The sequence below is a fragment of the Pteronotus mesoamericanus genome, unplaced genomic scaffold (genome assembly GCF_021234165.1).
Source record: "Pteronotus mesoamericanus isolate MK-2021 breed Mesoamerican mustached bat unplaced genomic scaffold, CSHL_Meso_final contig_33, whole genome shotgun sequence".
Taxonomy (NCBI): Eukaryota; Metazoa; Chordata; class Mammalia; order Chiroptera; family Mormoopidae; genus Pteronotus; species Pteronotus mesoamericanus.
Window position 1 is genome coordinate 1,859,340 of NW_026555135.1, and position 27,748 is coordinate 1,887,087.

The following is a 27,748-nucleotide window of genomic DNA, read 5'->3' on the forward strand; positions in this document are numbered from 1 at the left end:
GTGCTTCTAATTTATATATAAAAAATGAGATGTATGTAATACACACATAAACACACACACAAGAATTATTAGTGCTGATGACTTTGCACATGTCCCTTTGCAGTCCGGCTTCTATGACAGGGGCCACTCTCCCAACTCCCCACTCCCAATGCCTTACATGGCTAGGCAAAAATAGAATAATGTAATTCCATGGAAGCAAAATGAGAAATGGTGGCAACTTAAGCCAGAGAACACAACCACCTAAAAGAGAAACCTTATTCTGCTCTAGCAAATAGTTGTCAAGTAGCAATATCAACTCCATGTTGACAGCTTCTCTATCTTTCAAAAGTGAAAATCTGTATTTTATGCTAAATGTACTTTTTAAGTATCAATCTAACATTTGTGTGTTGGGAGTGTGATGAGGTCAAAGTCTGTATCTGTTCGTTCAACGGACTCTGGCATATGGGAGCCACTCAATGTTTTGTTTTCACATTTGCTTAATGATACAATGAAATATCCAGGACGACTTATGAAAGATGAAGTCATTTATATCATTGTCAGGGTTTAGTTGTTCCAGTGTGGTTTTATTTCTGTCTCTGACTACGCTAAACCACATGAAGGCAGAGATCACATTATTTATCACATCAGTTTTCAATAGTGTCTGGCACTAGAGAAGGTCTGAGAAAAACTTGCTGTTGTTGAACCAATGACTGAATAAATGAAGACCTGATTAGGTAACTAATTTACCTTTAGATTGTGAATTTACTTCTGAAATTCAACATCCATGTAATCAGCTCAGTATGTGGCACACTGACCCAAGGTGTACAGTAGAAGAGCATGCCTTAACCCCACTCTTTGTATTACATTGCAAATACTGGTCAATATTTAATATTCGTGGAACAAGATGAGAGGATGTGTGGGTCTCACCAGGAAAATATGACAGCTCCTTCTTTATGACACCCATGTCTAAACCCATGGCTTTCTGGCTCTCAAACCCAATTCCAGTGACCATCCCTGAGTTTTATACCTCTTGGCCCACATTTCCACTGTTTAGGATTTCTCTTGTCCATGATTTCTCTGGGTGCTAGTTTCTGCAGGCCATCCTCTGGGGATAGATTTGGGGTCTCAACTGTGGACACTGCCTTGTTCTTTCCTCCTCTGCAGCTCCTCCCGCCGCCTTGCCTGTTGTTCACTCATGCAGTCCCTGAAGGCCTGCACCTGTGGCTGGCACTGTCGCCAGTCCTGGTGCTGGGCCATGCACTCCTGCACTGCATAGTGGGAAGCAGCACAACCAGAGCGGGAGATCAGCTGGTCCAGTGGGTCCTCCTCCTCACCCTCCTTCTTCACCTGTGGGGTCCAGGCATGGCCTTGAGCTGACATCTTTGGGAGTCTCTAGACATCAATGGAAGCAAGGTCAGAACAGGAGCATGATTACATATGGGGTTCCTCTATTATAAATAACACTGACCCTTGCACTATTATAGCCAATTTATGCATATGTCTCTGGAGACTAAGCTATTTGAGAATAGATAATGGGCCTCATTCAACTTGGTGTCTTCAGCACTAGGCCTGGCAGACAGCAAGCCTACAGATGGTCTGAACTAAAAGAAATGAGATAAGGTATTTGAGAATCCTTAGAACAACACTAAATAAACTCAAATGGATTCTGCTATTGAAATTCGAATTAAGTGAAATGTCACCTTTCTAAGGAAGCTATCTCTGATTCACATGCAAAGAATTAATCTCATCCTGGCTGGGTGGCCTGGTGAGAATGTTGTCCCATACACCAAAAGGCTGCAGGTTCAATTCCCAGTCAGGGTGCATATGGAAGGCAATCAATTGATGTTTGTCTCTCTCCCCTCCTTCCTTTCTGTAGAAGCAATGAACATATCTTTGGGTGAGGATTAAAAAACTAAAAAAAAGAAAGAATCTCTCTTTTCTAATATTGACCTTATTCTATGGCTGGAGAACAAAGTTTAACACTTGGGCTAGAACCCAAGAATGGGTACAGTTTGACATATGGGAGGAACAGAGAGAGTTGTGTGGCTGTAACATATAGCATGTTGTGGCCAGGCAAGAGATGAGTCTGTGAGGTAATTGAGAGTACTTAATGTGAGGTGTATTTGCCCAAACTTCTTCCCAAGATCATCTGCTTTAGAACACTGAACAGAAGGTAACACACAGAAGGAACTTAAGAAAGGCTTTAAGAGAAATGATCTCACCCTTTGTACAAATTTCACCATGAGAGACTGTGAAGGAACTAGAACTCCTCAATGCCTTTCCTGTGTCTCTTATTCGACAAATGATCACTGAGTACCTATCATATAACAGACACTGTGCTAGAGTTGAGGATACAGAAGTGACCAGGAGAGTACAGTTCCTGCCTTCATAGACTTTACAATTCAGACAAATAAACAGGCAGCTTACTATACACTGTGTACAGATAGCTCAGATTGCGAACCCAGTGGAGCGATAGCTAATGCTGACAAGGGTAGAAAAAGGCATGGAAGCTTTCCTGGAGGAAGTGATTTCTAAACTGACTCTTCAAGTATGAATATGAGTTAGTCAGAGATAGAAAGGAAGATTATCTCCGTCAATGGAAGAGGGGACAGGTTGGCAGGGGGGTTATTGAAACGGAATTTGACACAGAGCAACGGCAAATTTTGTATGACTGGAGAATAAAATATCAGAAAGAAACAAATGAAACTGGCAAGATGAGACAGTATCTGATTGCAGCCAGGCCTTGTTAGCCGTGTTAAGGTGTTTAGAGGGCAATGAATGGGAAGGCGACAAAAAGGATTTAAACACTCCATTGCCCTGCATTAACTCATTTGCTTTGGGGACAGTATAACCGGAGGAAGGGGAAAATGGGCTTTGAAACAAACTTGTGTTGGCAACTAGCTTTGTCACTGACATATTGGGTGACTTTGAGCAAATCACTTCATCATCGCTTTTGAAGAACAGAGATAATATATACCCCACAGGATTGTTAAAGACTAAATGAGATAATGTATCTGAGGAGCCTGGCACGTCCAAAGAGTTCAATAAATGATAGTTTCTATTACTGTGCATGTTTCCTCTTCCTGAATACAGTGTGAGCTCTCTAAAAGCAAGGTGCAAACCTTAGAGCAAGCACAGGAGAAATCAAAGTGCCTTAAATTGTAAGCCAAGAAATCCGGGTTTGAATGCTGGCACACGCTTTACCCTGCAATCTTTTTCAGTGTCCTCCTTGAGGTATTTAACTCGCAGAATTACTGTAAGGTTTAGCATAATGATGCCAAATGCCTGGGCTACAACAGGACTCAGTAAATGCTATCGTACTCTTTTCCCCCACTACATACCAGCTTCAGCCTCCTTTGGAGTAAAAAGAGGAAGACCCTTACTCAGAGATCACGGCAAGCTAGATGGCCGGCAGCTGGAACTGGAGGCCGGCCTGGACTAAGAAGGCAAGGAAAGAATGGGAAAGCAGAGAAATCCAGGTGGCCAAGTCACCTAAGTCTCCTCTCCCACCCTCAGGAGAGGGCGCAGGCGCGCCCCCGTCGTGCTCGTTACGCTTCACCGAGCAGGGACACGGCACCCAGTGCTCACCGAAGAGGCAGACAAGAGGACCCGAACGCGCCCTCCCGCACGTCGGTGTCGCAAGCTGTTGATAATCTTCCGAAATTCCTGCCAAGTACCAGCCTCTGTGAGGACGACGCGCGGAAAGCGACTAGAGGGGAATGAAGAGTTACGGACCCAGCGTGCATTTTCATTGGTGGCCTCTCGGTGTAGATCCCGCCCTTCGTACTCGCCGCAGCCCTTTCCGAGAACCCATATCCGGGAAAGAGCGGAAGAGGCAGGCTGGTGAGGTGGGGTCAAGATGGCGACGCCTTTGAGGATTCAGAGCGACTGGGCTCAAGCCCTCAGGTGAATCCAGACCTAGAACCAGGACAGAGGAGGCGGGTAGTGGATGTTGCCTTTCTGTTGAGAGTCATGCCCAATCCAGGATATCCATAGGGGTTACTCATCAATTGTTGAGCGAGCACTGGGTCTAGAAAAAGAAGTCTGAAACCCACATGGTCACTGTTTTTTTATTCTTATAAGGGCTATCCTGAGGCTAAGGGAACATATAAGCGCCGTGTGATCGCAGCATCACAACTAGGATCAAAGTGTTGGAGAGAAACAAGAAAACTGGGAGACAGGAGTCCGAGTAGTTATAGTCATTTAGCAGGTATTTATTGGTCGTCAGCTATTTACCGAAGTCCCAGTACTCACCACCACCACACTGATTTTGAGTGTGTTTGTCTTTTATACCATGCTATTCATTAAACCACGTAGCGTTTACCATGTCCAGACTCTGACCTAGATAGATACTCGGCGCTCTTTAGACGCAGTTCAGATGTGTACTCTAAACAGAAGGGGCGGTTCCTGCCCTTAAGCTGACAGTTTAATTGGGACTGCACAGCAAACAATTCATTTATTTAACATTTATTTATTTGGGCACCAGGGTGAGTACAGCAGTGCCATGGATAGAAAGTAGAAACTATTATTACCAATAAGGATTTTTCTAAATGAAACAGTGGTAAAGATGAATAACACATTTTTGCACTTAATAAACTTACACTTTACTAAGTGGGCTAAAATAAAATAACACATTACTTACTACGACACAGAATGTGTAATAAGCAATAAAGGAAGAACACATTTATTGAGGGCCACCAGGTGCCTATGAGAGAATGCAGGATCAGAATCAGAGGAAGTAACTTGTGCAAGATTGTGCAGCAAACAAGTGATAGAGAGTTGCCAGCAACCTAAAAGCCTAGGCCCTTTCTTCTATACTCTAAGAGTGTTAGGGTGATGAGATACTGATTTGAATGATTGGGGAAGTTCATTCTAAAACAGGAAAAAAGTCTGTAAGGTGGTAGAACACAGACCTTACATACTAGTTCCACGTTTCAATTCCTGCTTCATAGCTAAGTAACCCTGGGCAAGTCATTTCTCTTTGAGCTCCAGTTTTATTTTTTATCTTTAACATGGATATAATAAAAGATACCCTGTTAAATTGTTTGGAGGATTAATGATGCTATATGCAAAGTGCCTAGCACAGGGCCTGGCTTACAATAATCCCAAAAATATAATCTTGATTTTTAAAAGCTGCACAGCTGTTAATAAATAGTGAACTGATTTAATTGAGCTTCATTTCATCAACAGATACATACATTAAACAGTTAATCCACAAATATTTCAACAAAACGTTTGTCTTAAAATAATTTATGCCTGAGTGAGATGTTACTCTAGATTATATTTAAGCACTATGGCCAAAGTGGAAATTATATAATCTTCTTTCTCCACTTGTATCAGTGGCATCCTTTTCAGTGCTGAGTGAGCCTAATTAGGCTTTGTCTCTCTTCATAGGAAGGATGAAGGGGAGGCCTGGCTGAGCTGTCACCCCCCAGGTAACGTCCTTAAATCTATACTCATTCCCTTTAGAGAAGGAGGATTTACTATCCCTACTTTCTCCTGGCCCAAATTCCTTGCACAGTGCTCATAGTCCTCAAACCTTCTTGACCAGTCTGTACTGTACTGACATCACCCCAACTCCTCCATTCTAGGGGAAGGCCTTCAGATTAGTTTTCCGTTTGGAAACCATAAACTTTTTTTCATGGAGACATTGCTGATGTGTCTTAAACAGTCTCTTAGCCATATATTGTATTTTTAGCAGTTCTGTAGTTTCATGTGTGACCTTCCTGATGATTCCTATATCTATAGCTCTAGCCCTGACCTCTCTTTAATTCCAAGCAATTGTATGCTAGCTGTTTCTGCTTGATGCTCTCGTTGTCATCTTGGTTTATCACATCTAAAATCAAGCTGAGCACTACTGTCACCAAACAGGTGCTCTTTCTTAATTTTCTCATTTCTTAAGTTACTATCATTCTAGGCATCAGAGTATAAAACTTAGACATTTCACCCTGCCGTATCCAGAGCACCCAAGTCTTACCAATTTTTCCTTGGAATGACACTCCTTTGTTATTCCCATTTATTCATTTGCAGTTAGGGTGGTAACACTAAAAAAAAACCAGCAGCAACAAAAACACCCCTAAATTTGTGAGAACATTTTGTTTCACTGATTATTTTTTATTTCAGATACCTTTGATGGTTTTATATAATAATATATTCTAGTTTTATGAGAACTAATTTTAAACAGTTTTGAGGAAATTGGTGCTGCATAGAAGAAGAGAGAATGGTAGCTAGAGGGCTCATAGTCAAGAGCTTTGTTTTGTTTTTAAAGTTGGGAACTAATTGGAGAGCAATTAAAGTACAGGTTTTAGGTAGAGGAGAGAAAAACTAACTAAAAAACCAATGTCTTAGAGGACAGAAAAGGAGACTGAATTAAGTTTAAAAGACAAAGATGAAAGTAGGTGAAGTTAAGTGCAGATACAGATAAATACATAGGCATGGGCATGGAAATTTGAGAGTATCTTACAGTCTTAAGTTTTCTTTGTGATGTTGGAGGTGGGGTCAGCTCTTAAGGAAGAAGATTTGGGGTTTTTTAAAATAACAGTTTTATTGAATTAAAATGTGTGCTATCTATGTGCTGGATGTGTTGCATACATTATTTCTTAACTACCCTTACAAGGTAGGTACTATTAGTATTTTAATTCTTTTATAACAACTTTATTGAGATATAATTTACATACCATAAACTTGACCTTTTTGAAGTGTAAATTCAGCCCTGGCTGGTGTGCCTCAGTGGATTGAGTGCTGGTCTAGGAACTAAAGGGTCACTGGTTCAATTCCCAGTCAGGACACATGCTTGCGTTACGGGCTGGGTCCCCATTTGAGGGCATTTGAGAGACAACCACACATCCATGTTTCTCTTTCTCTCTTTCTGCCTCCCTTCCACTCTCTCTAAAAATGAATAAATAGAATCTTTAAAAAAAAATGTAAATTCAGTGAATTTTAGTATATTCACAGAGTTGTGTGCCTGTCACCTGTATCCAATTTCAGAATATTTTCATCATCCCTAAAAGAAATCCTATACCCTTTTAATAGTCACTTCCCATTTCCCTCTTCTTCTAACCACTGATTGACCTCCTGTCTCTGGATTTGTCTATTATGGACATTTCATGTAAATGGAATTATATGGCCTTCTGTGTCTGTCTGACTTGCATTCAGCATAACATTTAAGGTTCACCTATTTTGTAGCATTCATTCCTTTTTGTGGCCAAGTAATACTGTATGAATATACCACATTTTTATTCATTCATCAGTTGATGGACTTTTGAGTTGTTTCCACTTCCTGGCTATTATAAAGGAAGAAGGTTTTGATGGCAGTATAGGTGGCATGAGAATTGGCCGCTATGGGGAATAGAAAGGGCAAAAGGACTGTAGAACTGCAGAGTTTGAGAACATGAATTGTGGTGTCGATCTGCATAATTGCGTGCTTTTCTGTAGCAGCACTCAGCAGCCTAAATATAGAAATCTGGCAGGTGAGTAGTTTGATTAATTCTAATTCTGTTATATAGACCAAAAAAAAAAGCCAAGACAGATAATTTCATTGACTTTACAAATGTAGAGAGGTCATTGAGGGTGCCAATAGGAGATAGGCTGAAATGTGTATCCTGAGGGCCAGACTTCATAGTGCGAAGCCAGGAGGGATTCATGGAATGGGACAAAAAGCAGAATTTCTCAATCTGTTTTTGTCACATCTTTCTTAACTAGCATTTCATGCCACTTCCTTGCCAAAGGCTTCTTCACTGGGTCCTCTCCAGTTCAAACTTCTACCCTAGATTGTGAGTTCCTCAGTCAATGTCCTTCAACTGCCATTTCCATGACTGTTGTAACCAAACTGGTATATTAATTGGTGCCTCCCTTCTCCTTGTTCTTTCTGACTTTCTTTTGTTCCTGACGTGACCCCTCCTTTATCTGCTGCCTGGTCTGTCCTTTTTTTTTTTTTTTTTAAAGATTTTATTTATTTTTAAAGAGAGAGGAAGGGATAGAGAAAGAGAGGGAGAGAAGCATCAGTGTGTCGTCATTTCTGGTGTGCCCCCAACTGGAGACCTGGCCCACAACCCAGGCATGTGCCCTGACCAGGAATCAAACCAGCGACCCTTTGGTTTGCAGGCCAGCACTCAATCCACTGAGCTACACCAGCCAGGGCTCCATCCTTTCTTTGAAGGTCCCACCCTTTCTAGGAATCCCTCCTACTCTGAATCCATAATGGTTTTTACTTCCTTCTTACTCCTTGAATTTCAGTTTGGTGCCAACAGTTATTTGCTGAATAATTTATAGCAACCTGCTAATTTCTGAACTCTAGGGCTTCACAGGCATGGTAGGTCAGAAATGTACACAGCATGTTATGGGCCGTTACAGAAGTGTATATATAGGGTGCTGAAGGGAATTAGAAGGGAATGTTTTTAACTCCATTCTACCCTTTGCATAGGTTTATATATAGGATAATATCTTATTTAGCCTATATGGTTCTACCTAAGTACATTTTCCAGATTAATAAAGCTTAACTCTCTCTAGTATGTATTGTACATATACGAGTATACTGTGGATAAATACATATATTCATGTTGATCGTCACCTTTCATCCTGGAAGAATTCCCTTTCACAGTCAGTAAAACTGAGGTTCAGGCCACTTTAGTATCTTTAAGTATCTACAAATGCTACATTGTATATGTAAATATTTGTTCTTAGTTTTTAACCCCTCAGTATATCCCCTAACAAATGAGGGTCACTTAGGCTAGTGTTCCTCACACTTAGCCTCATTTTTAACACCAATACCTGCTTTTCTTTCATGAACCAATTTCCTACCATCTATTCAGATACCAAAATCGAGTCTTCATGGAGAAAAAAATGTTAAATTATTATTTTTTGAGACACACTTCTTTTGTGCTATATAGGGAAACCAACTTTGTATGGCAGCCTAACCTGTCAAGGAATTGGCGTTGATGGCATCCCAGAGGTTACAGCTTCAGAAGGATTTATTGTGAAAGAAGTAAACAAGGTAGGTTTTTATGTCCTCTAGAACTGTGTCCATATATATGGTAATACCTATATATCCATTTTAAATACTTAGATTATTATGTGTGTATCAGTGTCTTCTCCAATTCATTTGTACACTAATCATAGTTTTCCCTGCCTTTGAATGTCAGTTTTTCTTTTGTAGTTATATATACTTTTAGATGCAATCAAACTTCCTCTTCCCTTATACCAGCGCTTTCCAACAGATAAACAATATGAGCCACGTTTATAACTTTAAATTTTCTAGTAGCTCCAAAAAGAAACAGTGAAATTAATTTTAATAATATATTTTATTTAACTTTCATCTATCATGCATATTGCAAATATTTTCCAGGAGCTCAATATCCTCAATTTATTTCCCATAAAGTTTCCCTTTGGGTTGGGGAAAAAAATATATTTTTTTTATTATATATCAGTATATTAAAAATTATATATAACATAAATATATAAATATATTTTACATATTTAAAATATTTCTAACTAATTAATAAAATTAATAATGAGATAATTTACATTTCTTTTTTCTTATTAAGTCTTTGAGATCCTATCTGTATTTTACACTAATAGCACATCTCCATTCAGACTCTAAGTTTTTTCATTGGAAATACTTTACATGTATTTAGGTTTTATAAAATTGAAGACATAGATCACATACTTAAAAATTCCCTAATAACTGAATCAAATATCAGTTTTTAAATTAAACTTTAAAGAAAATTAAAAATTTGGTTCCTCATTTGCACTGGCCATATTCTGAGTACTCAGTAACCTTATGTGGCTAGTACCTACTATATTGTACAGCATAGCACTATAATATGTCTGGCTGGACCTTGATGAAGATCTAGGCCTTCACCAAGTACTTAATAGTTTTTCTCACTGGTCTTCGAGGTGAGTGGATGACCAAGCTAAGTGTTGTAGAAGCTATGATCTAACTTTCCTTACTCATTCTGATGACTGCAATCAATATGCTATGGGGAGATGATTTCCAAAGGGTAAACTAGCCTTTTTTTCCTTATGTTATTAAACTTTTATAGCTGTAAAATATTGCTGGTATACTGACAAGAACAGAAAATACAGGGTCTGGCACAAATAATGCCCCTTTATTAGAAAACCATGAGCATGTAATTCTGTAACATAACAATATCACCCTCAAGCACACCACATGACATTTCAGATGAAATGTTCAAATTGCTGTCCATCTCATGTGAGACATTATGTACCCTACCAACAACACTCAAGCAAACCTTACTTCTGCTGGATTCTGTACTTTGTTTTTTACATGACATATTTAGCAAATATTCCTTCATTACCCTCTTTTGCAAGGTGATAGGCTACATGTTAACACCATATTTTGCCATGTAAAATGCACATTTTTTTTGTCCAAATTTTTGAGGGAAAGTAAGGATGTGCATTATACATAGGTAGTACTAATTCCATATCTATATAAATGTTTTTCATTCTTTTATTTATGCTTATGTGTTAAAAGTGTAACTCTAGAAAGCAATAACGATATGTGTATACAAAATAACACCCTGGAATATGATCATTGGTTTTGTTTCTAAACACAAATAAATAACTGAATTAAAGAATTGAAATGAAAAGATTTTTTTCCTGAAAGTTTGGGCCAAAAACGTGAGCATGCATTATACACAGCAAAACACGGTATATAGCTTATGTTGTTTTTTTTTTTCTTTTTAAAAGGTTTTATTTATTTATTTTCAGAGAGAAGGAAAGGGAAGGAGACAGAGAGGGAGACAAACATCAATGTGTGGTTGCTTCTCATGAGGCCCTACTAGGGACCTGGCCCGCAACCCAGGCATGTGTCCTGACTGTGAATCAAACCATGACCCTTTGGTTCGCAGGCTGGCACTCAATCCACTGAGCCACACCAGCCAGGCCTTATGTTGGGTTTTTTTATGAAAAGCTATGGAATTATAGGAAGTACAGAAGATCTGTGTCCAACTCCTAGTTAACTGTGACACTTACTAGTAATACGATTTTGGACAAAATCATAGACAACAGTATGGTGATTAACCAGAGGGAAAATGGGGGAGGTAGAAGGGGAGATAAATGGTGATGGAAGGAGACTTGACTTGGGGTGGTGAACATACACTTCAATATACAGATGATGTATTATAGAATGATACACCTGAAACCTACACAGTTTTATTAGCCAGTGTCACTCCAATAAATTCAGTTTTTTAAAAAAGGAAAAAAATATGATTTTGGACAAATGACTTAGTTCCCTGAGCCCAGTTTCCTCATCTATAAAACAGAGATAATATTCTACCTCATAGGCTGGTTAGTGGGGAATAAGACTGCATATGAATGAAACTAAAATATTATAAAAATGAGTTATTTGTTTATTATAGTAGTCTTTTCAGGTTGGCGTTTTAAATTTCCATTTTGCAGATAAGCAAATAGACTCTAAAAGGTTCATTCACCCCTAATGATCAAAGCGAGTTAGACTGAAGTTCGGTTAACTTCAGGTATAACACCACCTGGCAAGCCTACATTTTTCCCGGGTGTTTCACCGCTCTCCATCCATAGTCTGGGTGCTGACTTCCTTTCTTCCCTTCATACTCAGGCCCTGAAACAATTCTTACCTTCCAACATCATTGCTAATTTCTGCTGTGTACCTGCTGGGTCAGACAGTAAGTGCTTATGGTTGAGCATTCATTTGTTTCATAATTGCCATGAGTCACTTTGCTATTTGATGTTGCTACATTGTTCTTTTAAACAGATCTGTCAATATGCCTAAAAACCTAACCCTAGAAGATAAAAATTTCACTTTCAATTCTACTTTATTGTGGACTACTCACGCTCCCTCCTCCAACCCCCCAACCCTAAATTCTGTCTGTTTTGATATCTCCTGCGGCTTTTCTTTAAAATATTGTCATTAACAGCATGATGCTCTACTGCTGACCTTGGAAAGTATTCAACATTTATTTTCCTTCATAGTCTGTTTATGGATAAAAGTTAATTTACAAGATTGATAAGCAGGAGAAAATCACTGATGCTTGAAATCTTTCCCATAATTGGCCCCGAAGAAGTGAAGTCTTGTGAAAGTAAACCAATGCTGGCAGCAGCCTGAACACTAAGCCCTCAGAACCCCTTGCATCCTTGCTTGGTATGAATATTTAGCCAGGGGAGTTTAGCTGATGCTTTAGTTTTGGTATAGGAGACAATTCCAAATCCAGGTCAGCTCCCTGGCAGCTGTACGGGATTCATCATGCGGTTAGAAGCTAAAGCTCATTTAATGAAAGGCCTGCAGACAGCCAGGCATGGATATGCTGGCTCAGAAAGTACTGTTTGTACAGATATTCTGATTGTTTTTTTTTTTAAAGGAGTAGAAGACCTGTAATAAGAGTATATTGATTTTCAGTGATAAGAATATTATAACTTTGAAACTTTTGTAACAAACTATGAGGACTGTGCTTGTTGTTCATAGATTAGCCTTATAAAGAGGTTCAGAGTGATCTTGATTATTGAAGACATTATCATATATCCAGCAGAATTACCAGAAATTTGGAAGTACTGTTACGGAAGAGATAACAGATTAGGGGCCAATTCATGAGTGTAGCTCCTCAGCTCTGTAGGAGATACACACTGAGGTGACACTGTTGGTTTTCTGCCAGTTAAGAGTAAGGAATTGTCATAGCAAATCCTTGATGAAAGTTTGTTTACTAAGCCTTTTGTATCTACACGCATGCTACCTGGAAATACCAACATATTTACGTGGAATGGTTACAAAGGCCACCTTTAGCAAGTAATGTCACCTGAATCTAACATCTGGTTCTAGGTATAATTTCCTACTGTTGTCACTAGTGTTATCTTGCTGCAGTAGTTAGAAGATATGTGATAAGGCCTAGGCCAAACATGTGGGGAGTTGTAATACAGCTTTGACTGTGGCAGTGACCAGGCTGCGAACATGCACAGCCGGTTTAGTCCTAGGTGGGAATGGTCACCTCCAGGCTGACCAGGCCCTACGCATTGTAAGAATGTGCCATAATTTACCAGTGTTCTCTGGTAACTGTAGATATCAGTCTAACATTTTTTTCTGAAAGTTCTTAGAAGCAGTAAATTTACTTTTAGACTAGTCCTTTAGGCTCCAGACTTGAGGGCTGGTGCTGTTTCCTCACATCTGTTGACCCTGTTCCTTGCCCCACTGCTAATGAAGAGTTCTTCTAAAAAAATTAATGCTCTCATGTTTGTCAGTTATATCATATTGTTGGTTTGTCTTTTATGGGACAGTTTAACATAAAAAGATACTGGAATCTCAGTGATGCCAAATTATATTGCAGCCTCTGCAGTGAAAAGACTGCTAATCTGCAAGGGAGCGGTAGTTTTATAGGCTGGGGAAGGAGGGTTAGAGGATACACTTAAAAGATGAGAATTTCCTGTTATCATGATGTTTTCCATATGATGCTTTAATTCCATTGGAGTAGCTTTGCTGATGTATTTCATCTTTCCTTCTCTATTTAGAAAAGCATTCATGTTTCATGTCCAAAGGAAAATGCATCTTCGAAGTTTTTGGCACCATATACTACTTTTTCCAGAATTCATGCAAAGAGTGTAAGTATTTTGATAAAATACAGAGAAATGTAATAATATGTTAATTTTTCATTTCATCTACTTGTCTAGTGCTGTAAACCTCAATAATGAATAGCCGTTCATTTACTGTAATTATAACAGCTGATGAAGTGTGATAATGTTTGGCAAAGCTGGTACTTAGGACCATGTAGAAATATGTGCACACTTAGAGAAAGGAGCTTTGAAATGAAATTTTCTTACATGTTTTAGCAGAGCTCCTTCCTGGCTTTTGGATAATGATGGTAATAGCTGATGTTTGTCTGATTTGCCACTGCTCATGTTTTTGTCCCTTTGCGTACAGGGCCAGGACATTTTCTCGAAATTCCAAGTACAGCTTATTGAGGAATAATGTTCAAAGGTCTTTTTGAGAAAGCCCTTTCTACTACTTTGGGCTTTTGGAAGCAGAAGTGAGAAATAGGTGGATAAACTGGTTATTTTAAAGCCTCCATTTTTTATTGTGTGTACATTTTTAAAAATAGCTCTATTTCCCCTTACCGCAAAACAAATATATGGTTAGGGATGAAAATTTAGGAAACAAACAAAAGTGAGTCACTCATCTTTCTATGTCCTAAAGATAAACTTGCGAACTTTTTTATATAGCCTTTATTAATAATAGTAGTAATGGCTAACATTTATTGATTGCCGACTATGTTCCAGCATCATGCTATGCTTTATGTATCATAATTTTACTTTTTTCTTTTTTTGTTGGTTTTTTTTTTAAATTTTTATTGTCCATATACATTTGTCTCCGTTTTCCTGCCATTACTTTTCCCTGCCCCACCCTTAATCCTTCCCCACTCTGGCTTTGTCCACGGGTCCTTGGTACATGTTCCTTGATTTGACCCTTCCCCTTCTTTTCCCCATTATCCCCCTCCCTCCTTCCTTCTCCTTACTGTCAGTTTGTTTTTTCTTTCAATGTTGCTGGTTATATTTTTCTTGTTTGTTTGTTTTGTTGATTGGGTTCCACTTATAGGTGAGATCATATGGTATTTGTCTTTTACCGCCTGGTTTATTTCTCTTAGCATGATGCTCTCCACTTCCATCCATGCTGTCACTAAGGGTAGTAGTTCTTTCTGCTACATAGTATTCCACTGTGTAAATGTACCATAGTTTTTTGATCCATTCATTTATTAATAGGCACTTAGGTTGCTTCCAGCACTTGGCTATTGTAAATTGTGCTGCTATGAACATTGGGGCGTGTATCATTATTTTACTTGATCCTCCCTATCTTTTTTCTTTAAATATTTAACTAAAATAGATTTTCACAGTACTTGCTAATTTATAACTTGCTTTTTATTCTTTAAGAATGTATTATGACCCTGGTAGGTGTGGATTAGTTAGTTGGAGTGTTGTCTCATAAACCAAAGGGTGGCAGGTTCAGTTTGTGGTTGGGGTGCATGCCTAGGTTGTGGGTTCAGTCCCTGGTTGGGATGTGTATGGGAGGCAACTGATCAATGTTTCTCTCCCTTTCTCTCTCCTTTCCTTCTCCTCTTCCTAAAATCAATAAGGCGTGTTGGATGAGGATAAAAAAAATTTATGTAATTAAAAAAAATGTTATGTACATCATCCTATGTCATCTTTCTATGTATTCCTTTAAGAGCTACATAGTATTCCACTACATCATTTCATTATAATTTGTTTTTCCAGTCTTACATTATAGGTGTTCAAATATACCAATTTCATAAATTCTTATTTTGATGATAGAGCTAACCCTTTGCTCGTAAAGATAGGATGAAATTAGAATACATTGGTAAAAGTAGAGTTGCTGAGTCACAGGGAATGCAAATTATAAGGGTTTTGGTATGTTCTGACTGACTTCCACTTAACTGATCAATTCAGTTAACTTTTGCTCTGCATTTCCTCTGTAACATATACTGACTAATGTCCACAGCATAGTCACAGTCTATAAGCTCATCTTTGAGGTTTGCATACTTCTGACACTACTGGTTAAATTGAAGGAGTCAGTTGCAATATTAGTTACATTGTTCTTGAAATTATGTTAATTAATTAAATATGTTAAATTGATGAAATGTGAATGTGAAAAGGCAGAGAATGATTATGTCTGAAGACTAAGTTGATTGCTTTGTAAATACTTGGTAAAGAAGAGGTTTTTTTATTTATTTACTTGATTTTTAAACTGCTGTTACAGTGTGTGTAAGCAAGATACATGCAAATGTTAGGGAAAAGATTTAAAACAAAACAGAACAAAAAATCTCTAGCCCTGACCAGTGTGACTCGGTTGGTCGTCATCCAGCAAAGCAACATTTTGTTGCCAGTTTGATTCCCTGTCAGGGCATGCCTAGGTTGCAGGTTCAGTCCCCAGTTGGTGCACGTCCAGGAGGCAACCAATTGATATTTCTCTTTCAGATTGGTATTTCTCTCTTTCTTTCTCCCTCCCCCCCTGTCTAAAAATAAATAAAATAAATCTTTAAAAAATAACCCTAGATGAATTTTTGTTCTTAGATTGCTTTGTAAGTGTGAATAAAGACTTACCTTACTGCAAAGAAATTATAAATTGTAAATTGTGCCTTTTGGTTATAGTTTATTACAAGAAAGTCAAAATGAAGCTTCCTTGTAGTAATCAGTGGACTACTGAAAAGATACAGTGAATTTTAATGTACATTTGTACATTTGTGTTAATATAAAATGTAGGTATTAAGCATCATTTTTCATTATTTTCTATTTTAACTGAAATTGTTGATTAATTGACCTATCACTGGGCCCTTATCCATTTCCTTAAAAGGTTCCGACTGTATTATTGCTTTTCTACCATTCTGACTTAACATACTCTGCCAATATTGTGTATTAAAATTTTTAAGTTTTACATATTTGAGAGATGGTAGTTCATTTTATTTTAATTTGCATTCCTTTGATTAATCATGAATTGACCATTTTTTAATATATTTATTGGCCACTATTCATGTCATTTGCCATTTTTTTAATTGATTTTTGAGGGGCGGAAGGGAGGGTGGGAGAGAGGGAGAGAAAGAGAGAAAGAGAAACATTAGTTTGTTGTTGCACTTATTTATGCATTAATTGGTTGATTCTTGTATGTGACCTAACCAGGGATTGAACTTGCAGCCTTGATGTATTGATTCGGTACTCTGAGTTAATCAGCCAAGGCCTAAGTGTGAATTTTTTTCTTTATTAGTAAGAGCTTTTATAATAAGAGTATTGATCTTTTGCCGTATATTTTGCAGATTGTTTTTCTAGCTTATTGTTTATTATTGTTTGCTTATGGTGTCTTTTGACATATAGATATTTAATATTTCTAGATATTAAAACCTATTAATTTATTCCTCCATGGTAACTGCCTTTGGAATCTTGCTTAGGGTAGTCCATGATTTTGTATATGTAACTTATGTGAATATATAAAAAAATCACTTTTAATTGCATAACATAGTGGGTGAAAGCACTGACTCTAGAGACAAGCTCATTGGATTTGACTCCCATGGTTCAAATTTTGGTTCTGCCACTTAATTGTGTGACCTTAGGCCACATATTAACTCCATGTGCTTACCTATAATATGGGGGTGAAAATAATATTTATCTCTTAGGGTTTTTATGAGGATTAAAGCAGTTAGAATTGGGCCTGGAACATAGTAAGCACAATATAAGTGTTTGTTAATTAAAATTATAAATATAATGTTTTCTTTTCATTTTTATTTATTTTTTACATTTTAAACTTTGTTATTTGGTTTGAAGTAGGGAATCTAACTTAATTATTTTTGAAATGATTAGCATGTCACAGCACTATAAAATAATTCATCCTTTATCTCACTCGTTTGAATTGTCATCTTTCCCAATATTTTGGATTGTCCCATTGATCTGTCTTTTCTTATGCTGTGACTAAGGGATAGATCTTTAGCTTTGGACCCTGACCCAGGTTTCTGTCCTGGTTCTACAATGTCATGTTGGGGAAAGTACTTAATTACTTTTTTTTCCTTTTTTTTTTCTTAATTAATTAATTTATTTTTTCAAAAATATGGAACACTTCACGAATTTGCATGTCATCCTTGCACAGGGGCCATGCTAATCTTCTCTGTATCATTCCAATTTTAGTATATGTGCTGCCGAAGCGAGCACCTTAATTACTTTTTAAATCTCAAATTCCTCATTTGAAAAACATAGAATACCTATCTTATAGATTTTTGAAGAAATTATAGGAAGGTAGTGTCTGTTGCATGTCTGGAAAAAAAAAGCCTATTCAATAAATAGTTCCCTTTCCTTTTTCTTTAATAAAAGTTCAGAGGCAGGAAACAGCTGATATGAGCTATAATCTACTCACCAGTGTTTTGTCTCTTGGAAAGAAATGTATAATTTAGACTTAATTACTTTTTATGTCTAGGAACAAGGGCCCCCAAAATATGTAACACAGATAAATAACAGTATCCCTGTCACCTCCAGGGACAGTATATTAACTGGCAGGATGCAGTACAGTATATCAGAGCTTCTCAACCTTGGCAGCCTTGGCACTACTGACATTTTGAGCTGGATAATTTTTTATTGTGAAGGAGCTGTCTTAATGCACTGTAGTAGACTCTAGCCTTTTTGGGAAATTGGTGATGATAAGTCAACCTTTACACGAAACACACATCCTTGTATAAGGATACGTCTTGGAGGAGTGTGAAGCGGGAGTTCTATGACATATTTCAAGAGAAGATGAGCATTTTATTATTTGTAACACTGGTTATTTTGTCTTTTGAAACAGATAACGTGCCTGGACATTTCTAGTGGAGGAGGACTTGGTGTGTCTTCTAGTGCTGACGGGAGCATGAAAGTCTGGCAGGCTTCCAATGGAGAACTCAGAGTAAAGGCTTTGGATACACTTTTAGGGTCTTACACACAAAGGGTAGTCTAAGAAACCTCAGGCTGGGTCATGGAAAGAAGAGTGTCTTATTCTAAAAGTATAGTGTCACCACCCTTCAATCAATTTTTGTTCCATTTGTTAATCTTAGGACCATCTTTGAGCTTGGTGATTTGCCAGAACAAACTGGGGCTGCAACAGTGAAGGAGCCAGGACAGTGAATGTCTAAGTGGGTGATACCTTAGAATGAGCTGTTTTTAGTGAACAGTTCCTAAGACAGAGTGGCTAAGCCGTTATACTAATTATATGGTTTAGCCCCCCAGTGTGTATAGAGGATTTTAAGAAGAGGTAAATAAGAGTCCTCAAGCCTCCTCAGCTTCTTATATGTAGAACTAGTTTTAGGGATGGCTGTGAGAGCCACGGTGTTCAAATCCATGTCCATGGCCAAAGCCAAAAAGGGAGCCTACAGCTCTTAGAACTCTACCTGATAGACAGATGAACTAAAGAGATCCTTTGGACCTCCTTAGTTTTAAAACACAGCATGTGAGTATAGCATGTAGATATTTCACTTAAGGGATCAAGGATATGGGAGGTATGAGAATATCAAGGGATGGACAAGAGAACTAGCCTGGAATTTTCTTTTGTTTTTCCAGAGAGTATTGGAAGGACATGTGTTTGATGTGAATTGTTGCAGGTTTTTCCCATCAGGCCTTGTGGTTCTGAGTGGGGGAATGGATGCCCAGCTGAAGATCTGGTCAGCTGAAGATGCTAGCTGCGTGGTGACCTTCAAAGGTCATAAAGGAGGTATGAATGGTGACTTTTTTTCAAAAGGCTTCTATAATGCTTCCCAGAGACAAATCACTAAGAAAAATAGAAAGATAAGCTCTTTTTCTGCACAAATACAAATAATTCATCCAACTGGCCATTTAATGAGCTGCTGTTTCCCCAAGGATTAGGAATTCCTTTGCTATTCAGTCTAGTTATTGCTCTCTAGAACTAACTGCCTTACACAGATAGTTGTTTTCCACAGCTGATAAAGGGAAAAATTCTCCCCAGGAGATCATCTCCTTGTGTTCTGAAAAAAGGAGAGAGAGAGAGAGATGAGCCCACATTTTCTCATTATTAGTCCTTCGGCTGAGGCGATAGTAAAAGGTGGCACATGGCTGTGTCACTACACATCGAAAACAGAGCATAGTATCCACTGTTGTTTCCCATGGATTTAATTACAGTTCAGATTTTTAAAAATGGATAATCCATATGACCAATTGATAGCAGATGCAGAGACAGAGTAAGAACATAGTCTTTTTGTAAATGATTGGTTGATTTTTTAGAAAAATATATTAAATTTAGAGATGTTTTATCCTTAACTGAAACGATAAAACAGGTGATAAATAATGTTACTTTTATTTTACAAGTTTTGATGTTTTTAAAAATGTGATAACGTTCCCAAACAATTCCCTTAACTTGATCCCTCCTTTGGAACTATAATACAAATCATCTATATCATCCATTTGGGAGTTAATTATAATTAATTATATATTACCCTATACTTAGGACATTTAACCCAGTGTTTTTCCCTTGTGTACTTGACTATATTATAAATAACTTGTGTGTAAGGATTGAGTTTTAAATTTTAATATTTCTTTATAATGGTTTGTCAGATTACATAGAGATCGTCTAATAAACACATGTTAACCTCAGTAAATAAATGGTTTACTTCAAAAACTGCAAGTACACGGCTGCATGGAGATAGAATAGAAAGGTTGTTTGGAGCCTCATGCACATTTAGCCTGAAGAATGACAGGTCTAAGGAGTCAGGGCAGCCTGCATAGTCCAGGAGCTAAAGGAATCTAGAGGAGAACAGAGGGATTCACCTCTGACAGGCTGTCCTTCTGAATGTCTAAGGTACAGGGGAACTTCCCAGTGGAACCATGCATGACCATGCATGTTGATCTTGACAAAATACGTATTCAACATCAATGCACATTCACTCAGCTTAGGATACCTTTGGATTACTGCAGTTATCGAGTGTGCCCTGCACATGAATCCTAAGCTTCCCAACGTCCTTCAGTTCTCCTTAAGAGTACATGTGTGTCACTTAGTTTAGAGTGGATTACAGAATGTTAATATAATTTCAGCTTTTATTCATATAGTTTGTTCCATTCTTTTGGCCTTGTGAAAAAGTCCTGAGGTGGGGGTAGAAAAGGAAAACTTTATAGATGGCAGCTCTTCGGTGAGTGTTACTTGAAATCTGTGCACAGGTAGTACCATACACAGCTCTCTAGCCACAGTTACAGCATCCAGCCATGGGTACATACTTTTCCGAACTTAGTCTTTTTTCTAAAGCTTGCATCACTTCCATGGAACTCAATAACAGTTTAAATAGCAGTTGTAACTTTCCAGTGAGGATATAAACAGATCTTTGATTGCTTAATTAGAGTTGGAGGCCCTTCCTAATGTGTCTGCTGGTGATTTTGTAGGATTCTGAAAAGATATAAGATCCTTTTCTAGTTAGATTTATGCTGAATGTGTTATGGAAATAAAGTGAAAAGGTGGACTTTCTTTAACTCAGAATGCTTTACTATTATTAATACAAAATACCATACAATTAAGAAACATTAAATAGTAGCATAACATGTTGCTTCCTTAGATCTGTTTTTGAGAGGAAGACTATTTTTAAAACCTTGTGTATAGCGGCTTTTATCTAGTAGATATATAATTGCAAGTATTACATTTTCGAACTCCAGTCAGCTATATAATGTGGATTTAGTCTTTATTTTAAATTGAATATATTTGGAAGCTTACACTGTAATTAGGTCCCATCTGAGTTGCCTCTAATCATATTTTCTGAAACCAGCCCTAAACTGGCTACTTTTTCAATTTGTGGCATTTTCATAAATTAATCTTTTTCTGAAGAAGTCTTTCAAGGTGAAATTTCCAGTAAGAGTTGAGTCATGTGGTTACTTGCATGGGTCCTCCATCACCTATACCTTATGCTGAGTTGCTGTGGAGTTTTTTGTCAAAGTTTGTGTATCTGAAGTCATCTCATCTTAGGAGCAGTGGGAACAAGGCAAAGATCACTAATTGACTAAGTGACCTTTGGTCAGGTACTCAGTAGTCAATCTGCAAGTATTTACATGGGATCAGAAAATGGGTGTTAATAGAACAAGTGCCAGCCCTGCCTGTATCACCATAGGGTCGGCACTTCCTGCTCTCTACAGCCCAGTGTTATCACACACATGCCACTGTGTTATAACCGTCCATGACTATCTTTAACTTTTAATGCTGTGTGCTCCTAAGGCCAGGGACCATCGCACAACTCAGATAACAGGTAATAAAAGGACTTCAAAAATTATAAAATCTACCCTGATCAGTGTGGCTCAGTTGGTTGTGTATCGTCCTGTAAATAGAAAGCCACTGGTTCAAATCCCAGTCAGGGCACATGTCTGGGCTTCAGGTTCAGTCCCCTAGTCAAGGCATGTATGGAAGGCAGCCAGATCAGTGTTTCTCTCCCTTTCTTTCTCCCTCCCTTCCCCTCTCTTTAAAAAGGAATTATAATGTCTGTGGATATTTTGGACGTTATAGCACTCCAGATCTTATTTAATCTTTTTTTTTTTTTTTTTTTTTTTTTAGCAGGGGAGTCCCTATCGAGTTAGGGTACTGGGGCTTGGTAGATGTGTATGCTCAGCTTCCTGCTGGGCTGCTTTAACACTACTCTGGCAAAAATAGAACACTGTTCACAGTGCCTCTTTGTAAACAGGTGAGGTGGTAGCTCAGCTTCCCCTTGGCCCTTCTGGTGCCTTTCTGGTGAAAGCGGGCCACTGACAACTTGCACCACCTCCTTGCCTCCGTGTGGGCTTGTAAGCTCACTTCCCTGCTGATTGACACCAGGGTGGGTGGCTGGGGAAGGTGGAGTGCCATTTCCCACTACTTCATTCTACCTCTTTCCACCTGTCGCTGTCAGGTGGAGATAGAGGCTCCATTCACCTCTGGACCCTGCTGACAGTCCCCAGCTGGGTCTGGCCAGTGTCACTGGATCGGGGATTAGAGTGCTCCCTCCTGCTTCCTTGGGGTTGGGGTAGAAGATCATTCCCATTTCAGCCCCCCTGAAACTTCGGGTGAGGGAGAGGTAGTTGTGTTCCTGTTGCTGTTGGAGTGGGGTGGGTGTGGCCAAAGTTTTTCTGTTTTGATAGGTCACCTCTTTCCCAGTCTTTTGCCTGGGGCAACAGCGTTTTCTTGGAGTTTTTGGTGGCTGTTTTGTTTTTTTGTTTTTTTTTTAACTGTGCCTGGTTTTTTTTAATTGGTTCCACACTGGAGGCTTCTGCAGTGTTGTGCCCAGGATATATAGGAAGCAATAGGAAATCTATGGAACTCATTGCCCTTCAAGCCCTGAGGTCCATAGGTGGTCTGCCTCCTTCTTTCCATTTTTCAGTCTTCCTGTGCTTGTTTGTTGTGTTAAGTCCAGGTCTTTTTTAGTTGTAAGAAGGACCTGGGAGGAATGGGGCTACTTCATCTTGGCCAGACTAAAAGTCACATCTTTTTTTTTTAAGATGGGGAGACTAACCCTTTCAATTAGTTCTCAATGGAAACTACAGGATCTTTTTAAGACAGTGATTTTCATACGGAACTCTCTAAGATGACCACTTAATTTTTGCTTAAAAAACAGGTGTTTAAGCCAAAATAAAGTCTTAAAAACCACTGGTCTGGAATACTCTACTAAAAATTAAATCCAAAGCTTCTTTTTCCTTGTCTGTCTCTCACAGCTAGTTTTTGTTTGTTTGCTTGATTGTTTTTTACTTTAGATAGAGAGGGAGAGAAAAACATCAGTTTGCTGTTCCACCTACTTATGCACTCGTTCGTTGACTCCTGCATGTGCCCCAGCTGGGCATCGAACCTGTAACCTTGGCGCATTGTGACAACACTCCAACCAACCGAGCTACCCAGCCAGGGCTTTCATAGCTAGTCTTTGTACCATTAGGCAACAGGAACTCTGTTCTATGTGTTTGTTTTTCTAGCACTTGAACATTCCCAGCATGTAGATTATATCAGTACATGTTTGTAAAGGAATGGAGTCATTTATGCAGACCTGTCTTCTCTGCCCTTGTAGTTTCTTTACTGTCTGCTCCATCTTACAGTCCTTTTCTTTTTTCCTTTTGCCAGGTATCCTAGATACAGCCATTGTTGATCGGGGGAGGAATGTGGTATCTGGTTCTCGAGATGGAACAGCACGACTTTGGGATTGTGGGCGGTCAGCCTGCCTGGGAGTTATTGCAGACTGCGGTTCTTCCATCAATGGAGTGGCTGTGGGTGCTGCCGACAACTCCATCAACCTCGGGTCTCCTGAGCAGATGCCCAGTAAGTTGATAATGATATGTGAGCTTATTTTATTTTCCTAGACCCCTTCACTATTTGCTTTAGTTTCTCCATTTCTTCCTTGTCCTTTCTTGCTCTGTAGCTGGTATTTCTATTTTTACCATTAGATTAACATTTATTGCACTCCTGTTGTTTCTGTTGCTTTGGAATCTGCAAAGGAACTACATGTCATAGTTACTACATTTGAGTAATTACAATTTGATATCAGATAAGACTAATTCCTGTAAAACAGAACAATAAAGTTTTGGCTGAAATAGCTCAGTGACTCTTGGAAAAAGAGTGTTTTAAGTTAGGGTCAATGAGAAAGATGTCACAAAAGAAGTTGGCTTGAATCTGGAAAGATGGATTCCAGGTGAACAGACAAGAACAGGAAGGATGGGAGAATGGAGACTAGGGGAGGGTCAGCAGAGGCTCCGTGTTGCCTAGTCCAGTGTTACTTCTTTGTGCTTATCTTTCTAAATTCTCTACATTGTTCAACATAGCCAACTCTATTCTCAGGACACTTTTTCTTGGCTTCTGTGATACACTGTACTGCCTTTCTTCCTATCTCACTGGCTGCTGCTTCTTAGTCTCCTTTTATAAATTTCCTTTATTCTACCTTTAAAGTATTTTTTAAATTTATTGATTTTAGAGAGGGGGGGGGAGTAGAGGCGGGGGAAGAAACATCAATTTGTTGTTCCACTTATTTATGCAGCCTGTAGTTGTTTCTTATATGTGCCGTGACCAGAGATCAAACCCACGACCTTAGTATATCAGGATAACACCCTAACCAGCTGAGCCACCTGGCCAGGGCCTATTCTACCTCTAAAAATTGGAGGGCCCTCAGCTCTATCTACAGTTTCTCCCCAGGTGATCGATGGCTTTAAGTATTGTATGTAAAGTGGTGATTTCCAAAAGTATATCTGAAGTTTAGACCTGTCACCTGAGTTTTTGACTACGTTTAGAAGTGTAATAGCTCAAACCTACCTTGTCTAACAGGGAATTTTTTATCCCCGCCGCCAATCTGTTTTTCCCGATCTTTCCATTTGCTCAATCCCAAAGCCCAAGGTTCATTCACCATCCATCCACCCCTACTTTTCCTTATGTCCCACATCAGCAAAGTCTGTCATCTCTACCTTCAAAGTGTTTCTAATATTTCTACCTTACTTTCTCCCTCCCATTCTCCCTCCTGCCAGCATTCTGGTCCAATCTATCATCATCTATTCCTTGTACTATTCTCCTATAATCCATTGTGGTTATTTAAAAAACACAAGTCATGCCCTGGCTGGTGTGGCTCAGTTGGGTGTTGGCCTGTGAACCAAAGAGTGGCTGGTTCAATTTCCAGTCAGGGGCATATGCCTGGGTTGCCGGCCAGGTCCCTAGCTGGGGGCGTGTAAGAGGCAGCCGCACGTTGTTTTTCTCCCTCTCTTTCTCCCTCCCTTCTTCATTCTCTAAAAATAAATAAATAAAATCTTTTTTTTAAAAAAAGCAATGAAATATGGTAGTAACAAGTCACTGCCTTTAAAAAACACAAATCAAGTCATGTCATTGTTCTTTGTCTCTATTCTTTCCCAGTGGCCTCCTTTTATACACATATTAAAATCTTTACCTCTTACCATGCTAATCACAAACCTTTATGCATTCTGGCTCCTACATTCCTCTCTAGCCTCATGTTATATCACCCCCTGCCAGGCTCTCTGTATTCCAGCCATAGGCCTTGGGTTTGTTCTTCTACCACATACATTCTGCTGGCCAGTACTTTTCAAAACTCTTCATATAACTGTCATCTGTTTACTATTCAGGTCTCAGTTGAAAAGTGGCCTCCATGGAGCCTTTTTAAAGTTGAAATTTATATTCAAAGTTAACTTTCCCCCCAATCTTCCCACTGTCTATTCACTTTTGGTCATATTTTACTGTTTCATTTCCATTGTAAAACTCATCACTATCTGAAAGTATCCTATTTGTCTACCTATTCCACTGTTTCCTGGTTCCCCTAAATTCCTAAAGAGTAAGGACCTTGTCCGTTTGTACAGCACTATTTCTTCAGCACCCAGAATAGTGTCTGATACATTGTAGTCCCTCAATAAGTATTTAGTGAATGAATGTATTTTATTCCCTCCAGACTGTAGGAGCCTTGAGGGCAGAGACTGTGTTTTGTTCAACATTGTACCTCTGCTCCTAGTATGGTATCTCGTCACATTTTTTTACAAAGGACTTAATAATAATGTATTTAAGTTGGGTTTTTTGATGTATATTTTATATAAAGTAAAAGTCATTCTTTTTAATTGCACAGTTCTGTGAGTGTTGACAAATGTGTATAGTCATATAAACAATACCACAGTCAAGATAGAAAGATAATAAATGCTTTTTAAAATTAATGAGTGGCCCTGACCAGTGCGGCTCAGTTGGTTGGACATTATTCTGCAAAGTGAAAGGTTGCGGGTTCGATCCCCGGTCAGGAGACATGCCTACGTTATGGGTTCAGTTGCTAGTTGAGGGCACATACAAGAGGCAACTGATCGATGTTTCTCTCACTGTTTCTTTCCCTTTTCTCCCTCCTTTTCCCTCTCTCTAAAAATAAATAAAATATTTTTAAAAATTAATGAGTGAATCACTAACAAAGTAATTCAGTAAACAGCCATCAGTAGCTATGCTTTCTGGGTACTACCAGCTAATTAGCCTGTTTTTGACATAGCTCATTTGTCATGCAGGTGAACGGGAGGTTGGAACAGAATCGAAAATGCTGCTGTTGGCCCAGGAAGATAAGAAGCTTCAGTGCCTAGGACTACAGAGCAGGCAGCCGGCAAGTGGTTCCTCTAAGATCTTTGAATTCTTGGGCAAGCGAGGGCACTCTTGATTCTAGATAAGCGGTTTTGGAAGCATTGCTACATGCTCACTGTATTCACCTTTTGAGAAAACTGCATGAGTGAGAGATAGTACATTGTAGAAATTAAGAGCATGGGATTTGGAATAGGGCAACATTTAAATCCCAGCTCTTCCATTTAATAGCTATGACATTGGACAGGTTACTTACCCTCTCTGACCCTCAATTTCCTCATTAGTAAATTGGGCCTGGTAGGACTTACCTCATAGGGTTATGTGATAAGGATTAAATGCTCTGCTGCTTTGCAACCTTTATTATTTATTAAGGCACTCTTTCCCTCTTGACCTTCATGTGCTATATGTAAAATGATGAGGTTATATAGACTCCTTTCTACCTGTAAGGTAATGTGAAGAAATTCTGAATAAAGCACCCACACACTCAGGGCTCTGGATCAGATAATGATCAGAATATCTTTTATAGAAGAAATAGTTGATTTTCCTCCTTCATCCTCTGGTGCTTTGCTGGGTATACTGTATTCTTAATTAAACTCTGAGTTCCTGGGATTAGATGTTTAAAATTTCTTTCTATCACCCAGATAACTTTAATGATTTGGTTTAGGCATAGGGTGTGTATTTTTATTTTATTTTGCTACTTCATTGTGTTGGTAACGTTTCCATTTTCAATGTTTGTTTGAGAAACATCACTATTTTTAATCATATTGCCTTTGCACTCTTGAATTTCCATGCTGGCTTTTACTTCCAAAGGGAAATCAAGGACTTTTGTTTGTTTTGTTTTTCTTTACTTTGTTTCTGTCCATTTTAGAATATTCAAGGGAGAAATCAATTTGAGTTAACAGTAAGGAATAAACAAAAATCAGATAACTTCCTTTTTCAAGTACGTGGGAGAATTGTGATTCTTTATATTGACACTTTAAGCTTTTTTCTTTCTTTTTTTAATACTCACCCAAGGATATGTGTATTGACTTTAGAGTGAGAGGAAAGGAAAAGAGAGAGAGAGAGAGACATTGATTGGTTGCCTCCCATACACACCCCAACTGGGGATCGAACCCGCAACCTTCCGGTGTACCGGATGATGCTCCAACCATCTGAGCCACCCCACCAGGACTAAGCTTTTTTCTCTTCCTGCAAAATATCTCCCTTCAAAAAGTGGTTAGAGGTGACACAAAG

The 27,748-nt window shown here is 38.6% G+C and overlaps 2 protein-coding genes and 1 non-coding gene across 5 annotated transcripts in view; 1 reads left to right on the plus strand and 2 right to left on the minus strand.

Moving 5' to 3' along the window:
* Positions 1-387: 387 nt before the first annotated feature.
* LOC129072628 (cytochrome c oxidase assembly factor 4 homolog, mitochondrial) lies at positions 388-3,695 on the minus strand. 2 transcript variants are annotated; one of them, XM_054576143.1, is made up of 2 exons: positions 3,568-3,695; positions 388-1,371 (listed from the first exon to the last, which is right to left on the minus strand). In XM_054576143.1, the coding sequence occupies exon 2, from the start codon at positions 1,357-1,359 to the stop codon at positions 1,105-1,107; it is 255 nt and encodes an 84-aa protein (XP_054432118.1). In that variant the 5' UTR covers positions 1,360-1,371; positions 3,568-3,695; the 3' UTR covers positions 388-1,104. The 2 variants fall into 2 exon arrangements, with proteins under 2 accessions (XP_054432118.1, XP_054432117.1); XM_054576142.1 differs by having other exon boundaries at positions 3,472-3,592.
* An 84-nt stretch (positions 3,696-3,779) lies between these two features.
* The window catches only part of PAAF1 (proteasomal ATPase associated factor 1), a 32,228-nt gene continuing 8,259 nt past the window's right edge, over positions 3,780-27,748 (plus strand). For both annotated transcript variants that reach the window (XM_054576258.1, XM_054576257.1), the window contains exons 1-8: positions 3,780-3,885; positions 5,374-5,414; positions 8,868-8,971; positions 13,471-13,560; positions 18,290-18,388; positions 19,039-19,189; positions 23,546-23,740; positions 26,449-26,540. In XM_054576258.1, coding sequence (XP_054432233.1) covers positions 3,839-3,885; positions 5,374-5,414; positions 8,868-8,971; positions 13,471-13,560; positions 18,290-18,388; positions 19,039-19,189; positions 23,546-23,740; positions 26,449-26,540 — 819 coding nt within the window. In that variant the 5' untranslated portion in view covers positions 3,780-3,838. The remainder of the gene's footprint in view (positions 3,886-5,373; positions 5,415-8,867; positions 8,972-13,470; positions 13,561-18,289; positions 18,389-19,038; positions 19,190-23,545; positions 23,741-26,448; positions 26,541-27,748) is intronic.
* LOC129072834 (U6 spliceosomal RNA) lies at positions 17,558-17,664 on the minus strand. Its single transcript, XR_008529382.1, has one exon. It is a non-coding gene; the product is annotated as a U6 spliceosomal RNA (small nuclear RNA).

Bases quoted from the DNA above. Each gene is read 5' to 3' on its own strand.
- LOC129072628 (XM_054576143.1), bottom strand. From the start codon at position 1,359: ATGTCAGCTCAAGGCCATGCCTGGACCCCACAGGTGAAGAAGGAGGGT.